Source organism: Stegostoma tigrinum, chromosome 11, assembly GCF_030684315.1.
Source record: "Stegostoma tigrinum isolate sSteTig4 chromosome 11, sSteTig4.hap1, whole genome shotgun sequence".
NCBI lineage: Eukaryota > Metazoa > Chordata > Chondrichthyes > Orectolobiformes > Stegostomatidae > Stegostoma > Stegostoma tigrinum.
The window spans coordinates 61,407,419-61,429,634 of record NC_081364.1 but is presented as its reverse complement, the minus strand read 5'-3'; the positions used below and the strand labels follow the sequence as shown (position 1 = coordinate 61,429,634).

The following is a 22,216-nucleotide window of genomic DNA, read 5'->3' as shown; positions in this document are numbered from 1 at the left end:
ACACGCACGCACACAACAAAGACACGCACAAACACAGACACACACAGACACACACACACACACAACACAGACACACACACCCAACACAGACATACACACACAACACAGACACACACACACACAACACAGACATCACAGACAGACAGACACGCACGCACACAACACAGACACGCACAAACACAGACACGCACAAACACAACACACACACACAGACACACACAAACACCTCACACACACAACACAGACACACACACACAACACAGACACACACACACACACAACACAGACATCACAGACAGACACACAGACACGCACGCACACAACAAAGACACGCACAAACACAGACACACACACACACACACACAACACAGACACACACACACACAACACAGACAACACACACACACAGATACACACACACACAACACAGACATCACAGACAGACAGACACGCACGCACACAACACAGACACGCACAAACACAACTCACACACACAGACACGCACAAACACCGCACACACACAACACAGACACACACACACACAACACAGACACACACACACACAACACAGACATCACAGACAGACACACAGACACGCACGCACACAACAAAGACACGCACAAACACAGACACACCCACACACAACACAGACACACACACACACACAACACAGACACACACACACACAACACAGACACACACACACACAACACAGATACACACACACACACACAACACAGACACACACACAGACACACACACAACACAGACACACACACACAACACACACACACACACACACACACACACAACACAGACACACACACACACACAGACATACAGACACACACACAACACAGACATCACAGACAGACAGACACGCACGCACACAACACAGACATGCACAAACACAGACATGCACAAACACAACACACACACACAGACACGCACAGACACCTCACACACACACAACACAGACACACAGACACACACACAAAACACAGACACACACACAAAACACAGACACACACACACACAAAACACAGACACACACACACACACACAAAACAGACAGACACGCACAAACACCACGCACACACACAACACAGACACAGACAGACACGCACACACACCACACAGACAGACACACAGACACGCACACACACAACACAGACACACACACACACAACACAGACACACACACACAACACAGACACACACACACACACACAACACACGGACACAGACACACACACACACACACACACAACACAGACACACAACACAGACATCACAGACACACAGACACGCACGCACACAACACAGACACACACAAACACAGGCACGCACACACAGACAAGCACACACACATGCAACACAGACACACACACACATACAACAGAGACACACACACATACAACACAGACACACACACATACAACACAGGCACGCACACACACACAACACAGACACACACACACACAACACAGACATCACAGACAGACACACAGACTCGCACGCACACAACACAGACACGCACAAACACAGACACGCACAAACACAGACAAGCGCACACACACACACAACGCAGACACACAACACACAGACACGCACACACACCACAGACACGCACACACACACAACACAGACACACACACACAGACACAACACAGACACACAACACAGTCACACAGACACACACACACCACAGACATGCACACACACAACACAGACACGCACACACACAACACAGACACACACACACAACACACACACACAACACAGACACACACAGACACAACACAGACACACACACACACACACACACACACAACACAGACACACACACACACACAACACAGACACACACACACACACACACACACACAACACAGACATCACAGACAGACAGACATGCACGCACACAACACAGACACGCAGAAACACAGACACGCACAAAAACCTCACACACACAACACAGACACGCACAAACACCTCACACACACAACACAGACACACACACACACAACACAGACACACACACACAAAACACAGACACACACACACAACACAGACACACAGACACACACACACACACACACAAAACACACAGACACGCACAAACACCACGCACACAAACACAGACACACACACACACACACAACACAGACACACACACCCAACACAGACATACACACACAACACAGACACACAGACACACACACACACAACACAGACATCACAGACAGACAGACACGCACGCACACAACACAGACACGCACAAACACAGACACGCACAAACACAACACACACACACAGACACACACAAACACCTCACACACACAACACAGACACACACACACAACACAGACACACACACACACAACACAGACATCACAGACAGACACACAGACACGCACGCACACAACAAAGACACGCACAAACACAGACACACACACACACAACACAGACACACACACACACAACACAGACGTCACAGACAGTCAGACACGCACGCACACAACACAGACACGCACAAACACAGACACGCACACACACAACACAGACACACACACACACACACACAGACACACACACAACACAGATACACACACACACACAACACACACACACAACACAGACACACACACACACACAACACAGACACACACACAACACAGATACAGACACACACACAACACAGACACACACACAGACACACACACAACACAGACACACACACACACAACACAGACACACACAACACACACACACAACACAGACACACAACACAGACACACACACAGACATACAGACACACACACACACAACACAGACATCACAGACAGACAGACACGCACGCACACAACACAGACATGCACAAACACAACACACACACACACAGACACGCACAGACACCTCACACACACAACACAGACACACAGACACACAACACAGACACACACACACAAAACACAGACACACACACACACAAAACACAGACACACACACACACAAAACACAGACACACACACACACTACACACACACACAAAACACACAGACACGCACAAACACCACGCACACACACAACACAGACACAGACAGACACGCACACACACCACACAGACAGACACACAGACACGCACACACACAACACAGACACACACACACAACACAGACACACACACACACACAACACAGACACACACACAAAACACGGACACAGACACACACACACACACACACAACACAGACACACAACACAGACATCACAGACACACAGACACGCACGCACACAACACAGACACACACAAACACAGGCACGCACACACAGACACGCACACACACATGCAACACAGACACACACACACATACAACAGAGACACACACACACATACAACACAGACACACACACATACAACACAGGCACGCACACACACACACAACACAGACATACACACACACAACACAGACATCACAGACAGACACACAGACTCGCACGCACACAACACAGACACGCACAAACACAAACACGCACAAACACAGACACGCGCACACACACACACACACACACAACACAGACACACAACACACAGACACGCACACACACCACAGACACGCACACACACACAAAACAGACACACACACACAGACACAACACAGACACACAACACAGTCACACAGACACACACACACCACAGACATGCACACACACAACACAGACACGCACACACACAACACAGACACACACACACAACACAGACAGACGCACGCACACAACACAGACACACACAAACACAGACACGCACACAGACACACACAAACACAGACACGCACAAACACAGACACGCACAAACACAGACACAACACATACATGCACACACAACACAGACACATACACACACACACACACAACACAGACACACACACACAACACAGACACACACACACCAACACCTCACACACACACACCACACAGACACGCACACAACACAGACACGCACACACAGACACACACACACAGACACGCAAACACACAACACAGACAACACAGACAGACACACAGACACGCACAAACACCACGCACACACACAACACAGACACAGACAGACACGCACACACACCACACAGACAACACAGACAGACACACAGACACGCACACACACAACACAGACACGCACACACACACAACACAGACAACACAGACAGACACACAGACACGCACACACACACAGACAACACAGACAGACACACAGACACGCACACACACCACACAGACAACACAGACAGACACACAGACACGCACACACACAACACAGACACGCACACACACAACACAGATACCACAGACAGACACACAGACACGCACACACACAACACAGACACGCACACAACACAGACGCACACACACAACACAGACACACACACACAACACAGACACACACACACACAGACAAAACAGAGCGGTGGGCACACACAGACAGACAAACAGGGACAGTCACACACACAGAAATTTGACAAGTTCTCACCAAACTACCCAGTTTCAGGTGAGAGTCAGAAACCCCTTGAGAGATATTTAAATGACTTCCACCAGCTGTAGTCTCCGACAATAAGCTGACTGGTACGCTTGAAGCTGACCTGAAGGAATCAAGGTCAGATTTTCTGAATTTGACTGTAATCTCCAACTCGTGGGGTCTGCAGCTGCATGTGGGCCACTTCCGCACCCACCCCCCCAGACTCAGGGTACAGCCTGTCCGATCTCTCGGTGCCGAGCTCAATGCCCATTCCACCCGTGCGCTTGGACAGAGCGTGATAACAGATTGAACAACAGCATGCAGCTCAGCAACACATCACGCCAACCTGCTTCAGTTCAGCACTCATTATCCTCCCAATCTCTCATTAAACAAACATACGGGAGGACGGTAGAGCATACCAGGTTGAATGGAGAGTTGCTGTATCTATAAAATACTTTACTCCCCGAAACGATTCGATTATTCTTTGCCTTAACCATGCTCAACAAGGGATAATTCAATTCCACGGTATTATCTTGCGAGCAAATTGGATCTCGCAGGCACCAATAAACCGACAGCTGGAATATGGGCTGAATTGGACTTACCATCACAAACAGTTTAGTTGTGGAGGAAGGTCAGCAGTGTAATTACCTGTCAAAAAACTGCGTGCAGCTGTATTATCACTTTGTAGTGAACTGGAATATTAACCACACAGAGGATGGCGATACAGTTCGACAGCACTACAAAATCTTCCGGTTCTAGTGCGAAATTTGTGTTTGACAATGGGGAAGAACTCAGTATCAGGGAAAACTAACCAGCCAGTGTCTGCGGGAATGTCAGATTCCAGCTCAGCTTCAACTCGGGGTTACACACACAGTAAATGTCCAATCCGCACTTTTAAACTGAGACTAAACTGAAATTAAAGCTCCCTCTTCCCGGTTCCCAAATACTCCCAGCACAGAGTTAGACACAAACTAAAGCTCCCTCTACATTGTCCCCATCAAACACTCCCAGGCCAGGTACAACATACAGAAGTCTTTCAGTAGAAGGATATTAATGTGAGAGACCATAATCAGACCTGACAAGAAAGACTTGGAAGTGCCGGAGTTGGACCAGGGTGGACAAATTCACAAATCACACAACGCCAGGTTTGTTTGAAATCACAAGCTTTTGGAGCCTCAGTCCTCCTTCAGGTGTGAGCGAGAGAGGTAGTGTCAGGCACAGAATTTATAAGCAAAAGACCAAAGAGTCACACCACTGATGAGGATGCACTAAACAAGCCTAAGAAGCTGTTCAATCTTTAATCAGTTAGAAGGTTTAATCAATTAATGTGTACACGTAAATCCCAAATTCCTTTCAAATCATGGTCCTGAGAGAAGTAAAGGATTTATCAGTGTATACAAGTGGCGATATTTTAGGTTAAGCAATGCATGTCAGGTTTGAGCCCTTGTTCAGAATCTGTTTGTTTTAGATTGGCTTTATTTTTGAAGTAGGAATTTAGAAAACGTCGTATTGACCGACTGTATAATAATTGTGTGCTTTTTGAACAAAATATATCTGCAAATACAAATTCACCCCACAGATTTACACACACACACACACACACACACACACACACACACACGAGTGTACGTGTGCGTGTGTGCACATACGCATGTTAGACAGAGACAGAGAGCAAACGAGAGCAACAGCGGGAGTGAGAGACAGACCAAGACACAGGACAGAGCCGCAGACTCACATGGAGAGAGAACGGGAGGGATTGGGGGGGGTGGGGCACGGAGAGAGAACGGGAGGGATTGGGGGGGGGGCGCGGAGAGAGAACGGGAGGGATGGGGGGGAGAGAGAACGGGAGGGATGGGGGGGTTGAGAGAACGGGAGGGATGGGGGGGTTGAGAGAACGGAAGGGATGGGAGAACAGGAGGGGAGAGAGGGAGAACGGGAGGGAGGGAGGGGAGGGAGGGGGTGAGGGGGAGGGGGAGCGAGGGGAGGGAGGGGGTGAGGGGGAGGGGAGAGAGAGAGGGAGGGGGAGAGAGAGAGGGAGGGAACACGTGTGAGAGAGGGAGGGAGAGAAAGAACACATGTGAGAGAGGGAGGGAGAGAGAGAACACATGTGAGAGAGGGAGAGTGTGCGGATGCGCACGTGTGGGAAAGAGTGTGTGCGCGCGCACATGGGAGACAGAGCAAGCGTGTGCGTGTGTGTGTGTGCGCGCGCGTGCGCGAGAGAGACAGAAAGAGTGAGAGTGTGTTGGGTGGTTGGGTGGGAAGAGAGTGAGAGTGAGCGAGCAAGTATGTCTGTAGTGTTCCTGGCTCAAGCCATCAGAGAATGTGTGAAAGTCAGATTTATCAGCCGCACTCACAAGGTACCACATAACATCACCGAGGTACAAAGAAACACCACCCACGCTCTCAGGGCCCAATTGCAACATTAGAACATAAGAACTAGGAGCAGGGGTCGGCCATCCAGCCCATCGAGACTGCCTCGCCATTTAATAAGATCATGGCTGATCTTTTTTGAGACTCAGCTCCACTTACCCACCCACTCACCATAACTCTTAATTCCTTTACTGTTCAAAAATTTATCTAGCCTTGCCTTAAAAACATTCAGCGAGGTAGCTTCAACCGCTTCACTGGGCAGGGAATTCCACAGATTCCCAACCCTCTGGGAGAAGTAGTTCCTCCTGACCTCAGTCTGACATCTGCTTCCCTTTATTTTGAGGCGATGCCCTCTTGCCCTAGTTTCACCTGCTAGCGGAAACAACCTCTCTGCCTCCAACTTATATAAGATTATGAAGGGAATAGATATGTTTCTACATGATCTCTCCTCATTCTTCTTTAATGAGTATAATCCAATGAGTATAATCCCAGTCTACGCAGTCTCTCATCATAATCCAACCCTCTCAACTCTGGAATCAACCGAGTGAATCTCCTCTGCACCCGCTCCAGTGCTAGTGTGCAGTATTCCAGGTGTGGCCTCACCAGGACCCTGTACAGCTGCAGCATAGGCTCCCTGTTTTTAAACTCCATCCCTCTAGCAATGACAGACAAAATTCCATTTGCCTTTTTAATTACCTGCAGCACCTGTAATCCTACTTTTAGCAATTCATGCACATGGACACCTGAGTCCCTCTGCACAGCAGTGTGCTGCCATATTTTAACCGTTTAAAACAGACCATTTTGCTGTCATTCCTACCAAAATGGATGATCTCGCACTTATCAACATTGTACTCCATCTGCCAGACCTTTGCCCACTCACTCAGACTATCTATATCCCTCTGCAGACTTTCAGCGTCTCCTGCACACTTTGCTCTACCACTCACCTTAGTGTCATCTACAAATTTTGACACACCACACTTCGTCCTCAACTCCAAATCATCTGTGTAAATTGTAAACAATTGCGGTCCCAACACTGATCCCTGAGGCACACCACTAGCCACTGACAGCCAACCAGAAAAACACCTATTTACCCCTACTCTTTGCTTTCTACTAGTCAACCAATGCTCTATCCATGCCAATACATTACCTGTAATACTGTGCAACTTTATCTTATGTAACAGCCTTTGGTGTGGCACCTTGTCAAATGCCTTCTGGAAATCCAGATACACCAGATCCATCGGTTCCCCAGTGTCCACCATGCAAGTAACATCCTCAAAGAATTCCACCAAATTTGTTAAACATGAGCTCCCCTTCACGAACCCATGCTGGGTGTTTCCAATGGGACAATTTATATCCAGATGTCTTGCCGTCATTATACCAATAAAGGAGGAGCCATCACCATACAGAGTAAAACAGAGTACTGCAAAGAAGCTGAACAACCAGACCATTAAAGACATCTAACAGCTGATCTGATCAAAGAACACATCCATCAACTGGACAAACTGGTCAAGATTTTTGATCCAGTCCTTCAGAGTGCCCAACTGTCTCATCCCACATACGGGACTTCAACTGCCTTCAACAGATACACAAAACAAACACACCTGGACATCCCATCGTATCAAGCAATGAGATCCTGCATGTGAACCTCTCTTGCTATGTCGAGGGCATCTTGAAACCTATTGTACAAGGAGCCCTCAGCTTCTGTTGCGACATAACAGAATTCTTACAGAAACCCAGCACCCACGGACCAATTGAACCAGGAACAGTCCTCGTCACAATGGGCATTTTGGTAGGAATACCAGCAAAATGGTCTGTTTTAAACAGAAAATATTACAGCACACTGCTGTGCAGAGGGACTTGGGTGTCCTTGTGCATGAATGTGACATTTCAATGGACTCTACACCAGCATCCCCCACAATAACAGCATTGCTGCAACAGCCTCAGTACTCAATACCAACAACTGCCATTTTCCAGACGCCATCCTACAACTGATTTGCTTCATCCTCGACAACAAGGTCTTCACCTTCGACTACCAGTTCTTCATACAGACACAGCGAACAACTCTGGGCACCAAATTTGCTCCCCATTGTGCCAACATTTTCATGCACACTTTTGAACAAGGTTTCTTTGCTGCACAGAACCTCTGACCAACATGATACACTCGATACATAGGCAACATTTTCTTCCTTTGGACACATAGCAATGAAACAACTACATAGTGTAATCAACAAGTTTCATCCCACCATCAGACTTACCATGTACTACGCTTTAGAATCAATCAGTCTCATTCTTGGACATATGCATCTTCATAGGGACAAACACCTCAGTATCTCACTCTACCGCAATCCCACGGATAACCTCACAATGCTGCATTACTCTAGCTTCCACCCTAAACATATTAAAATAGCCATTCCCTACGGTCAAGCCCAATGCACAAACAGGATCTGTTTGGACAAGGATGAATGAGATGGACACCTGAAGGTGCTGAAGAATACTCTCATAGGAACAGGATATGATATTCAACTCATCAATCGCCAGTTCCAATGCGCCACAGCAATAAACCATAATGTCCTCCTCAGAAGACGGACACTGGGTAGAACCAAGAGAGTACCCTTCGTCACCCCAAATACTTCCCTGGAGCAGAGAAACTACTCCATGTTCTTCACGCCCTTCAATGCATTATCAATGACAATGATCACCTCACCAAGATCTTCCCCACGCCTCCACTTCTTGTCTTCAAACAACCGCCAAACCTGAAACAGTCCATTGTTCGCAGCAAACTACCCAGCCTTCAGGTCAACATCAGCCATAACACAATACAGTCCTGTCCTGGCAACCTCTGCAAGACATGTCAGCTCATCGACATGGACACTACCATCACACGTGGGAGCACCATCCACAATGTGCACAGCAGATACTCATGTGGTTCAGCCAATGCTGTCTATCTCATACACTGCAAGCAAGGGTGCCTGAGGCAGGGTATATCGGTGAGACCATGCAGTCACCACGACAACAGATGAGTGGACACCTCACAACAATCGCCAGGCAGGAATGTTCCCTCCCAGTGGGGGAACACTGCAGTGGTCAAGGATCTTTGGGTAAGCATTCTCCAAGGCAGACTTTGGGATACACAACAATACAGAGTTGCCGAGCAGAGGCTGATAGCCAGGTTTGGTACTCATGAGGACAGCCTCAAGGATCTGGGGTTCATGTCACATTACAGGTGACCCACCACAAAATACACTCTCTCTCACACATACGCACACACACACATTTAAATCTATAGGGTGTATTTGTACTTGCAGATACATTTTACTTTGTCTATAAACTGGGCTTTTTGAATGGTCAATATAGCTTTTCATAAATTCCTACTTGAGAATAAAACCAGCCTGACTCCAAACCAAAACACAAACAGACTCTAAACAAGGCCTCACACCTAACATGCATTGTCTGACCCGAAATATCATCTGTTTATATTGATCAAACCATTAGTTTTGTCAGGGCTGCAACTTGAAAGGAATTCGGGGATTTACATACACATATTAATCGACTGAAATTTTCTAACTGATTAAAGATTTAACAGCATCTTGGGTTTGTTTAGTACATCCTCAATGGTGTGAACCTTTGATCGTTTGCTTATAAATTCTGTGTCTGACACTACCTCTCTCACTGACACCTGAAGAAGGGCTGAGGCTCCAAAAGCTTGTGATTTCAAATAAACCTGTTGGACTATAACCTGGTGTCATGCGATTTTGAACCTGTTGGGAGGGATAGAGAATCCAAATCCAACTGTAAATCAACATATAAAGTGTAGAGTTTATTTAAAATAAAAAGGACGAAACTAAAGGTTCACTATCTGAATGCACAATATTAGAAACAAACCAGATGGCATACATAGAAACAGATACAATCTGATAGCAATTACAGAGACATAGCTGTAGGACCAGATACTGTAGAACCCACATAAAGATGGGGAAATGCCACTAAGGAAGGGCAGGTAGCTCAGAAAAGGAGGAGGGATGGCTCTGTTAATTAATGATGGTATTAGCACTGAAGAAAGGAATGAACCAAGTTCAGGAAAACAAGATGTAAAGGTGGTTTGCACAGAGATGAGAAATTATAAAGACTGAAGTCAGCCATGGGAGTGGTGCACAGGCTGCTAAATAGTAAATGACATAACAGGATGGAGAAGAAAGATAATTTTAAGAGCATGAAAGGAGGTTTAACTAAAGTGATCTGGCATGTTAGGCAAAAGGATAGGTTAAACTAAGATACAGTTTAACAGGATATTTCAGAACAGATATACTCTAAGCAGAAAGAAAAATTCCGAAGGGAGGTTCACCATCTACCATTAGTTAAAGTTAAAGACAGTATCAATCTTGAAGAAAAAGCATATGATTGCAGAAAGTTGGATGCAGGTTAGAAGATCAAACACAATATTTTAAAAAAAGCAAGCAATGACTATAAAGATGGAAAAATTAAAATACAAGAGAAAGCTAGCCAGAAACATACAATAGATAGCAAGAGTTTCTATAGATTCTTACAGCCAAGTTAACAAAGAGAGTGCTTGTCTGAATGAAGCCTGGGAATTAAAAACAAGGTAATGACAGATGTTTTGAAGATGTACTTTGCATCAGTCTTCACTATAGAAGATTTATTGTGGAACTCAGGAAGGCATGTCAGGAGTGGCATCAGACATGCCAAAAAAAATGAGATGCCAATCTGATGAAGCTACAATAAAGGGCTATTTGTGTGCCAAATAGCAGAAGCAGCATGCAATACATAAAGAAAGTACCAGGCAATGACCATCTCTGATATGTCCAAATCTACGCATTACCTCATGATGTTCAATGGCTTTACTAGCATTAAAACACTGACATTCAATAAGCTACAGTTACCACAGACCAGAAGTGGAACCTGGTCAGCAATATAAATACTGTACTGTGGCTTTAAGAGAAGGCTAGAGGTTAGGAAGTCTATGGCAAGTAACTCATCTCCTGCCTCTCTGCAGGTTGTCCACCAGCAACAAAGCACCACCAGGAGCATGATGGACTACTACTCACTTGCCTGCATGGGGTAACTTCAGAACACGAGAAGCTTGTTACTGGGACAAAGCAGCCCGCATTAATGAGACCACATCCACCACCTTCAATATTCCCTCCCTTCAGAGCGGCAGCAGTGTGCACCATCTACAAGATACGCTGCAGTAGCTCACCGAAGCTCCTTCAAACTGCAGCCCCCACCATGTAAAAGGGTAAGGGCAGCAGATACCTGGGAACACCACCTCCTCCAAGCCACACACCATCCTGTCTTGGGAATACTTTGGCCGTTCCTGCGCTGGGCTGGGTCAAAATCCCGGAGCTGCCTCGCCTAACAGCTTTGAGAGTGGCCTCCACCCTAACAACCGCAGTAGCTTAGGAAAGCAGCTCGCCACTACGTTCTACAGGGCAATTAGGGGTGGGCAGTAAAAGCTGGCCTAGCCAGCGATGCCCACATCCCATGAGTACATTTAAAAGTTAAGTGCAAGCAATATTCCAGAAGGAGCTGTAAACCAGGAAACTGAAGGCTGGGAAGAACAAAATAGAGTGGTAATAGCCAGGGAAGGGGCCCTGAGTAAACTGTTGGACCTGTAGACTGACAAGTCCTCAGATCTCGATGGACTTCATTCCAGAGACTTAAAAGAAGTTGATGCATTGGCTTTTATTTTCCAACAATTCGCTTGATTCAGGAAGGTTCCATTAGAATGGAAAATAGTGAACATAACTCTTTCAAAAAGGAAGGAGACAAAGTATGAAAGTATAGACCCGTTAGGTTAACAAACGCCATAAGAAAGATGTTGGCATATTGAAAAATTCAGGATCATCTCACAGGGCCAACACGCTGTTATGAAAGGGAACTAATCAGATCTCTTTGCAGCAGTAATTGCGTTGCAGATAAAAGGGAACATGTGGATTTCACGTACTTCGACTTCCAGAAGGCATGTGAAATGTTCGGGCTATAAATATGCACCTTTTTGTTGTTGCATTGATGGGATGTTTTTGTCTCTTTCCACATTGTCCTGTGGCCTCTCTGAGAGGAGTTCCTAGTTTGGTGTCTAATTTGGGACTCTGGCCTATTGGAAACAGTATGACAGGTGCTGTAGAGATTACTTAATGGCTAACATTTGAAGCCTGAAACTAGACTTATTCCCTAGCTCAGCATTCCATCGAAACCCCCCTCTACTATTATTTTTCCAAAGTGTCATTAGTGTTTGTAAACATCCTACTCCATCTCCAGCAGTTCATGATGGGCTGCCATTGAAACACAAGCTAAAACTTTGGAAGGAGTAACAGGAATACAGAGTACTGGGCTAATGGTAAGATTCTTGGTAGTGTGGATGAGCAGAGAGATCTTGGTGTCCATGTGCATAGATCCCTGAAAGTTGCCACCCAGGGTTGTTAAGAAGGCGTACAGTGTGTTAGGTTTTATTGGTAGAGGGATTGAGTTTCGGAGCTGTGCGGTCATGTTGCAGCTGTACAAAACTCTGGTGCGGCTGCACTTGGAGTATTACGTACAGTTCTGGTCTCCGCATTTTAGGAAGGATGTGGAAGCATTGTAAAGGGTGCAGGGGAGGTTTACCAGGATGTCGCCTGGTATGGAGGGAAGGTCGGGATGTTAGATGCCATCAAGGCAGAGATAGACAAATTCTTGTTCTCACAAGGAATCAAGGGGCTACGGGGAGAGTGCAGCGAACTGGAGTTGAAATTCCCATCAGCCATGATTTAAATGGCGGAGTGGACTTGATGGGCCAAATGGCCTTATTTCCACTCTTATGTCTTATGGTCTTATGTGGAAAGGCTGAGGGACTTGAGGCTGTTTTCGTTAGAGAGAAGGTGGTGAAGAGGTGACTTAATAGAGACTTACAAGATGATCAGAGATTTAGATAGGGTGGACAGTGAGAGCCTTTTTCCTCGGGTGGAGATGGCTAGCACGAGGGGACAGAGCTTTAAATTGACAGGTGATAGAGGATAGAAGTCAGAGGTAGGTTCTTTACTCAGAGAGTAGTAAGTGCATGGAATGCCCTGCCTGCAACAGCAGTAGACTCGCCAACTTTAAGGGCATTTGAATGGTCATTGGACAAACATATGGATGATAATGGGATAGTGTCGGTTAGATGGGCTTCAGATTGGTTTCACAGGTCGGCGCAACATCGAGGTCGAAGGCCTGTACTGCACTGTAACGTTCTATGCTCTATGTTCTAAATCACGACAGTGATATCGCTCTGCTCAGACGCCAGGACCATTAGTAACCTCAGGGTGAACATTATCAACCCAAGTAGAGTTAGGAATGGTAATGATGGCCTGCCACACACCCCAGGCCCAAGAAACCATCATAATACTCTGACAGAATAAGCTTGATTACTGCTTGCGCCTTCAAGCGCTGATTTGAAGGAAGCTGTCAGATGATGTTGAAATGGTCTCCCTTCGCTGAGTTCTTTAAGAGTTCTCAGCGGGCTCGCCTTCACGCAGCAAGCCTCAGCACGCATCCATCTGGAAAGGCAGCTCCTTGATCGGATTTTAAAGAGCTTTGATTCACTCCAGTGGGGGATGGGTGCGACACACTGAAAGAACAACAGTGCTCCCCAGACTGAGCCACAAATGTCGCTGGCTGTTTGTAGTCAATCCTGAAGCTGCCTAATTCTCCTGCAAATGTGCTCACCAGCTCTCCAAACAGGGCCAGAGGGGTACCTCAACCTAATTGGCATCCCCAACAGGAGAATTTGCAATGAATGTAAGCAACATTTTCAACCATACAGAGCTGGACCTCATCTAAATTTCTCTCTCTCTCTCTCTCTCTCTCACACACACACACACACACACAGACACAGATACACAATTGTGTCAAACCTTTGTGATTCTCCGTCTAGGTCTCCAAAGCGTTACAATGTTCAATTCTAGTTTTGATCCACGTGAACAAGGTTAGAATGGTTTTCAGTGGAACAGGGGCTGTGAATATAAGGCAACAAAACCACCAGAGATACGACGGATGAGGAAAACTGTTTAGGAAGCTAGGATCGCATTGCCTGATAGGGCGGAGCAAACAGATTCAGTCATAACTTTCAAAAAAGAAATTAGATCAGTGACAAAAACAAAACAGTTGACAAGGCAGTGACAGAGAGGTGGGACTGTGAGACAGAAGGAGTCACCTTTCCTGAGATCCAGCATGCTCATGACAGCCTTCCCTCTGCACTGTACCAAGCACATAAACACACAAGCGTGCAAAAACAGATGCAGAAATGTATATTAACATCCATAAATAGGGTAGCCCATCAGTCCTGGGGCCACAGGCTCCATTCCATGGTGTTGCGGATGATTTGTAAGCCACAGAGACACAAGAACAGACATGCTCAGGCACATGCTGACATGTAGTGGAGTGAAATCTGCCCTGAATTACGACCTTGGAACTCTGCTACTGGTGGAACATCACACACTATTTTTATTCAGTCTAATGGACAAAGAATGGAGATCAGAGTGGAACCTAATGCTGTCACAAAAAGTAATTTGCTGAAGTTAATTACTGGATTCATTAATCAAATACAGACCATGCCTAGGCACCCCCCACAATCACCAAACACAGTGGTCTTGCTATGAAACAGAGATACGTGGAGCAGAAATAACCAGGTTTCATTCCCCACCTGCACGAGGTTCCAGAACAGCATACTTGCTGGAACTGGTCCAACAAAAATCAGGGTAACGGCTTTATACAGCTCTAGCTCATCAACCGGTAATCCTTTTGGACAGGCAGGGTCGCCAAATGATGTGATCGGCCACGTCATCTCTCCCTCCTGCCGTGCGAAGCGAAGCCCCTCCCTGTTGAGCCGGTGCCACTGCCGATGGGCCAGACCCCTTGCCAGGCTGGTCACCGCATTCTTTCACAGCATCAACTGCAGATATCGGAGCTTAAGCTAGATAGACGTGGTCACTCGGTGGGGAAAGGAGGGGGGTGGAAATGGGCGACTGACCCAGTCTCAGGGAGTGGGGGAGAAGTTTCTGAGGAGAGTGGCCGAAGCTGAGCCTGCGGGATCACAGTTGGCTCAGTGCCCCAGAAGGGGCGAGGGAAGATTAGGAAAGCGTTAGGAGATTTGATAGTTAAATGGGAAGAAGCGTTTCTGTGGCCACAGGTATGAATTTGGAATGATGTGTTGTCTCTCTTGTCATTGAGTGGCTGCAGAGCAGTCTGATGGGAGGGGCAGGGGGTTGAGGGGAGACAGTAGGGATATACCAATGCTTGCGGTCCACAGCAGAAACAGGAATATGACTACATTCAAGGTTATGGGAGTTTACATAATAATCTCTGGGTTACTCCCAGTGCCAAGTGAGAGTACACAGCAGATGAACGCTTGGTTGGAGAGATAGCAACAGGAGAGCGTGCTTTAAAATTCCTGACTCCTTGCGACAAGGGCCAGGTAGGTTGTGCCTGGATCAGGCCCCATCCAGGCAATTTGTCTGTCCATTTGGGGGAGGGTTTGAACGAACTTGCCATGGGGTGTCAGAATCATGACATAATATCGGGAGGGGCACACGCAGCAGCGCTGAGAATTGGGAGGGAGAGATACCACCTGAGGGAGAACAGGAAAGGGTGTAGGACAGCATCACAGTATGAGGTCTAAACCAGGAGCATTGTGCATTGCATGAAATGTTCGGACTGTGCAACATTAAATTAGTGAACTGCAAATGCAGACAGTGATGTGGAAATATGATGCTTGTAGTGATAATGAGGGCCCAGTTCAAGAAAAATCAGGACTGAATGCTAAATGTTCTTGGATACATGATGGTCTGCAAAGGAAGGAGAGGAGGAAGAGTGCATGTGGAGATTTATCCCACTACAGCTAGTACAGTGGAGGCAGATTTTATAGTGGCTATGAAGACAGCACTAGATAATTTATCTGACAGCAATGATTTACAAAGATAGAGGGGAAAGGTGAGAGGGTAGGACTAACTGTAGTGCCCTTGCAGCAAGATGGCAGTGTCACGATGGGCTGAATGGACTCCCATGCTGTAACCCTATGTTTCTTCAATAGCAAAAGACAACATCAGCTCGAAAGACTATGTACTATCACAGTATCCCACTCCTCCTCTCTTACATAAGTAGGGTCTTGGCTTTGGCTCAGTATGTAGCACCCTTGGCTCAGATTCAGGAGCTACAGGTTTGATACCCCCTCCAGAGCCTCGAGGACACGATCTAAGCTCCATCAAAAGTACTGTCTTACAGATGGCACATTAAACAGAGGCTCATTTTATCTTCTCCGATTGGGTTAAAAGATCTCAACTTGAAATAGAGCAGATGGCATTCTTCCCAGTGCCCTGGCTGAGATTTATCCAGCAGCCTTTGCAAATAGAACAGATTGTCTAGCTGGTTGTGAGATTACTGCCTCCGTGCACAGCAAACTCCCACACTGGCCACAGCGTTGCCTACAGCAACCACGCTTCATGAGCGCTTTGAGCTGGCAGCTCTTGAATGGCCCGAGATCATGAGAAAAACGACACACAAACGCCAGCTCTTTCTTTGTTAAGTCTGTCCTTGATTTATTCGGCTTGTCCTTTCTGAAAGCTCACTTAATGTTTTAGCAACACTGAACAACACCACTTACAACAATCCTGTGTTTCAAAGGTGGTTTTTGTTGGGACATCACAGCAACTCATCAAACTATCTAGATATTAGGTGCCATTTGTCACGTGACAATGAGTGTGAAACCACTCGGAGGGAAACTGAAGCTCTCTCTTAGACGTAGCCATAGAAGGGTTTACCGAAGGATAATCAATGCCATGCCTTGGACATTAGGAATCCACAAAGATGCAGGTGGTATTGGAGGAAGTGACTACAAAGAGTGGTTTGTGCCTTGGTCTGTCAGAGTCAGGTTTGGGACTGCTAATTTCAAATCAGTTCCTGTATTGACACTGCTATAATCACAACAGAGCTAACTCTCGAGTTTCAGATCATATAAATACAGTGGTGTGATGCAGCTCATAAATGGAGCTCACCAAGGGAGAAACACTTGAGATTGATGGGCGAGTGGGTGGCAGGAGGTGCTCCTTTTTCTTTGCATGCTTTCCACCCTCCAGTGTTTGGTTCTATCATTTATGTGGCAGCAGAAGTGGATCAGTGAGCAATTGGTACGTTATTCTGCATCCAGTAAATAGTTTGTGAAGTTAAGGCATGGCAGGGCGGCTCACCTGAGTGGAATGTGACTCACGGCATTGCCACGTGTCCATGACAACACAAGTACAGCAAGTGGCATCAGGTACAGAAGTTGGGAGTTCCAGCTTTCAATATTCAGACTGGAGTCACAGGGGTGTAGACACCTTGCGGGTGGGGGTGGTGGGGGGAGGGTGCACACTGCAGGTTAGATATGCAGGCAGAAAGGAAATGGATGATTGCCAGGCAGCATAAGAGAACCAAGCAGGCACCGCAGGAGTTTCTGGAATCAATCTCACTTGGATACTGGCGAGGGAAATGGATGCCCAGAGAAGTGCAGCACCAGCCACGTTAATGGGCCAACTCAGCTACACAGGATGGGAGAAAGAGGAATGGAAATCTGAAGGCGATAGGGAATTCCTCAGCAAGGGGGATTGACAGGCGTTTCTACAGCTGCCGCTATGACATCAGAATGGTACGTTGGCTCCCTGGCACCAGGGTAAGGATGTCACAGAGTGGCTGTAGGGTATCCTACCTGGGGAAGGCAGCCAGCCAGAGTCTGTGTTGGCACCAATGAATTAGTTAGGAAGAGGGATAAGGTATTGAAAGTAGAGGTTAGCAAGATGGGAAAGCATTTAAAAGAACAGAAGCTCAAACAGCAGTAAGTTCAGTTACTCTGAGCGTCACATGCTAGTGAGGACAGGTTTACGAGAATCAAGATTGAACTCTTGACTGAAGAACTGATGGAGGGAGGGCATCAGACTTCCAAGCCATTGGGATGGCTGTGACCGGTTCATGATGGTTGGATTGCATCTCAGCAGGAATGGAGCCTAGCATCCCTGCAGAGGGATCTGGCTAATGGATTTGGGGAGGCTTTAATCTTGATTAAATGGCCGTGGGAACCCGAAGAGGATCTTCGATTGAAAGGAAGCCAGTCTGGTGATGAACGATGCAAAAGTGGCAAGTGAAATTAGAAATCAGATGAAATGAGGGCAAGCATCAAACAGGATCACAATGTAGAATAAATGTTATAAAGGCTAAGTTAAGGGAACAATCAGAATGCACGCAGTATTAGCCACAAAGATGGTGAATTGAAGGTGTAAATTGATATTAACTTTGCATTAACTGCCATTGTGGAAGCATGGTTCGAGTGATTAGTCATAGGGTCTGATTCCATGTTCTAAGACTCTTCGGCCCAAATTGTCCATACAAACCAAGTTCCCCAAACTGAACTAGTCCCATTTGCCTATGTGTAGCTATCCCTCTAGAACTTGCCTATCCACGTACCTGTCTGAATGTCTCTTAAATGTTGTAACTGTACTCACCAGTACCACTTCCTCCGCCAGCTCATTCCACACACCCACCCATCAGGTCCCTTTTAAAACTTTCCCCCTTCACTTTAAACCTATGCCCTCTAGTTTTGGACTCCCCTATCCTTGGAAAAAAATCTTGGCTATTCACTTTATCCATGCCCCTCACAATTTCATAAACCTCTAAGTTCACCCTTCAGCCTCCGACACTCGTGAAAAAAATCTCAGTCTATTCAGCCTCTCCCTGTAGTTCAAACTCTCTAGTGTCAGCAACATTCTCAGCAATCTTTTATAAACCCTTTCCAGTTTAACAACATCTTTCCTAAAGCAGGGAGAAAGAACTGTATGCCATATTCCAAAAAAATGGTCTAACCAATGTCCCGTACAGCTACAACATGGCATCCTAACTCCTATACTCAATGCACTGACTGACAAAATACAAGCACGCCAAATGTTTTTTTCACCACTGTCTAACTGTGATGCCACTTTCAAGGAACTATGAACCAGCACCCCGTGGGCCCCCGGTCAATAGCATCCCCCAGGGTCCTCCCTTTAACTGTACAAGTCTAACCTTGTTCACCTTATCAGAATGTGGCACCTCACACTTAAATTAAACTCCAACTGGCTCTTCTTGGCCCATTGCCCCATCTGATCAAGATCCCATTGGACTCTTAGATAACCTTTTTCATCATCCAGTATACCACCGACTTTGGTGTCATCCACAAACCTACTAGCCATGCCTCCAGTATTCTCATCCAAATCATTTATATAAATGAGAAGCAACAATGGACCCAGACCAAATCCTTGTGACACACCCCTGGTCACAGGCCTCCAGATTGAATAACAACCCTCCACCACCACACTATCTTCTGCCATCAAGCCAATTTTGTTTCTAATTGGCTCAGCCTTCCTGCATTCCTTGTGATCTAACCTTAATAATCAGTCTACCAAACAAGACATTGTTGAAGGCCTTGTTAAAGTCCACGTAGACAATGTCTACCACTCTGCCTTCAGTTATCTTTTTGGTAATCTCTTCAAAAAAACTCAAATTTGACAGACACGTACAAATCAACGTTGATGATCTCTAATCAGATCTTGTCTTTCTTAATGCGTGTAAACGCTGCCCCTCAGAATCCTCTAGAACAACATACCCACCCAGTGTTGTCAGGCTCACTGGTCTGTAAGTTCCCTGGCTTCTCCTTGCAGCCTTTCTTAAACAATGACACAACATTATCCAACCTCCAGTCCATCCAGCACATCATCCATGGCTGTAGACAATAGAAATAATTCTGCCAGGGGCTCCACAATTCCTTCCACAACTTTCTGGGAAACACTTGATCAGGTCCTAGGGAACTATCTTTATGCATTTTAAGACTTCCAGCACTTCCTTTTCTGTCACATGGACTCTTGCCAAGACATCACTGTTCATTCTCCCAGGCTTTCATGTTTTTCCTCCCCCACAGTAAACACTGAGGCAAAATTTTCTTTGTAGTATCTCGCTCATCTTCTGAGGTTCCACACATAGGCAGCCTCTTGCAGAGTGATCAGGGCTAGGAGCTGAATATTCATCAAGTGGGGAAGAAAGGTTTCGGGAAGTGATGGCATGGAGTTGTATTATTAGATGAGAAGCATGATCAACATTTTAGTGAGAGAGGATCTTAGGCTGAAGGATCAAGATGTAGAATTTATTTGGGCTGGAACTAATAAATAACAATGGACAGTAAACGTTGGTGGGAGTGGTTTTTAGGCCACCAAGCTGTCATAATTATGCTAAGTTGTCTGACACAATCTGTAAATTAGAGGTGCCTTTAACATGGGTGACGTAGTAAAGTGGAAGACTTCAAGTTGCATTCTGACTGGCTAAGTCTAACAAGCATCAATGCAGAGGAGGATCAATTGCCATAGTACAGACAAGGTGAGCTCCTGGAGCAAGATGTTGAGGAAACAACACATCAAGTTATTTTAGATGTTGTATTATGTAATGAGAAAGGCCTTATTAATAAGTTTGCTGTAAAAAGTAACTATTAGAAAATAGCATGAAATATGATGGTTCTTTATTAAGTTTTAAAGTGATCATAATTCATTCTGATACTAGGCTCTTAAATCTGAACCAAGGATGAAGGGTGAGTAGGCTACAATGGATTTTTTTTAAAAACTGCAGTACAACAAATATACGTCCTCCACTACACAAAAACGCACCAAGGAGGAGAATCAACCATTGCTAACAAAGGAAATCACAAGATCGCATTAAATGAAAGTGGCTTCTAAGGTTACCAGAAAAACAAAAGTGGTATGCCAGAGGATCGTGCAGAGCTAAAAATCCATCACAGGATCACCCAGAAACTGAGAGACAGGGAAAAGACACTATGAATGCAAACAAGGAACATGAAGGTGAATTATGCAATCTCTTGGTTACCTAAATGTCTAATTCAGGTGCAAGAAAATAACTAGTTACTGCAATCAAATGGTTTTCACCAATAGTAAAAAGTTGACTTGGTAATCCATAACTCTAATTTAAAACTTAACTCATTGAAAAAAAACCCATTCACTCACAAGACAGACAACCAAGCCAAATATTATAGTTGGATAAATGAAAATAAACTAAAACATGGGTAAAGAGTTTAATAGCACTAGTTTGGACCACAGACTTTAATTATTTTCTTTCAGTTCCTTCTGACTCTTTGCTAATGATAAGAGGCTGTGCGTGCACCGATTCTCAGTCTTTCATTCACTGATTGAGAATTCACCCTTTCAGGGCCTCCAAGCGTGGTCTTCCTCTTTCTCCGTTGAGCAGAGATTTGCAGAGAAGGAGAGAGAGCGAGCGAGAGAGAGCGCGAGAGAGCGA

At 45.9% G+C, this 22,216-nt stretch overlaps 1 protein-coding gene across 6 annotated transcripts in view; it reads right to left on the bottom strand.

Annotated features, from left to right (window-relative positions):
• The window catches only part of srgap3 (SLIT-ROBO Rho GTPase activating protein 3), a 237,063-nt gene that overhangs the window by 115,482 nt on the left and 99,365 nt on the right, over window positions 1-22,216 (bottom strand). The window contains exon 1 of one of the 6 annotated variants that reach the window (XM_048548218.2): window positions 14,773-14,819. The exons of 4 other annotated variants lie outside the window; for them this stretch is intronic. Coding sequence is in view for 1 of the 2 variants with exons in the window: in XM_048548216.2 (XP_048404173.1) it covers window positions 4,936-5,013 (78 nt within the window). In the remaining variant the exon portion in view is untranslated. Of the gene's footprint in view, window positions 1-4,935; window positions 5,029-14,772; window positions 14,820-22,216 lie in introns of those variants that run through there. One more of the 6 variants, XM_048548216.2, reaches the window with a different exon arrangement.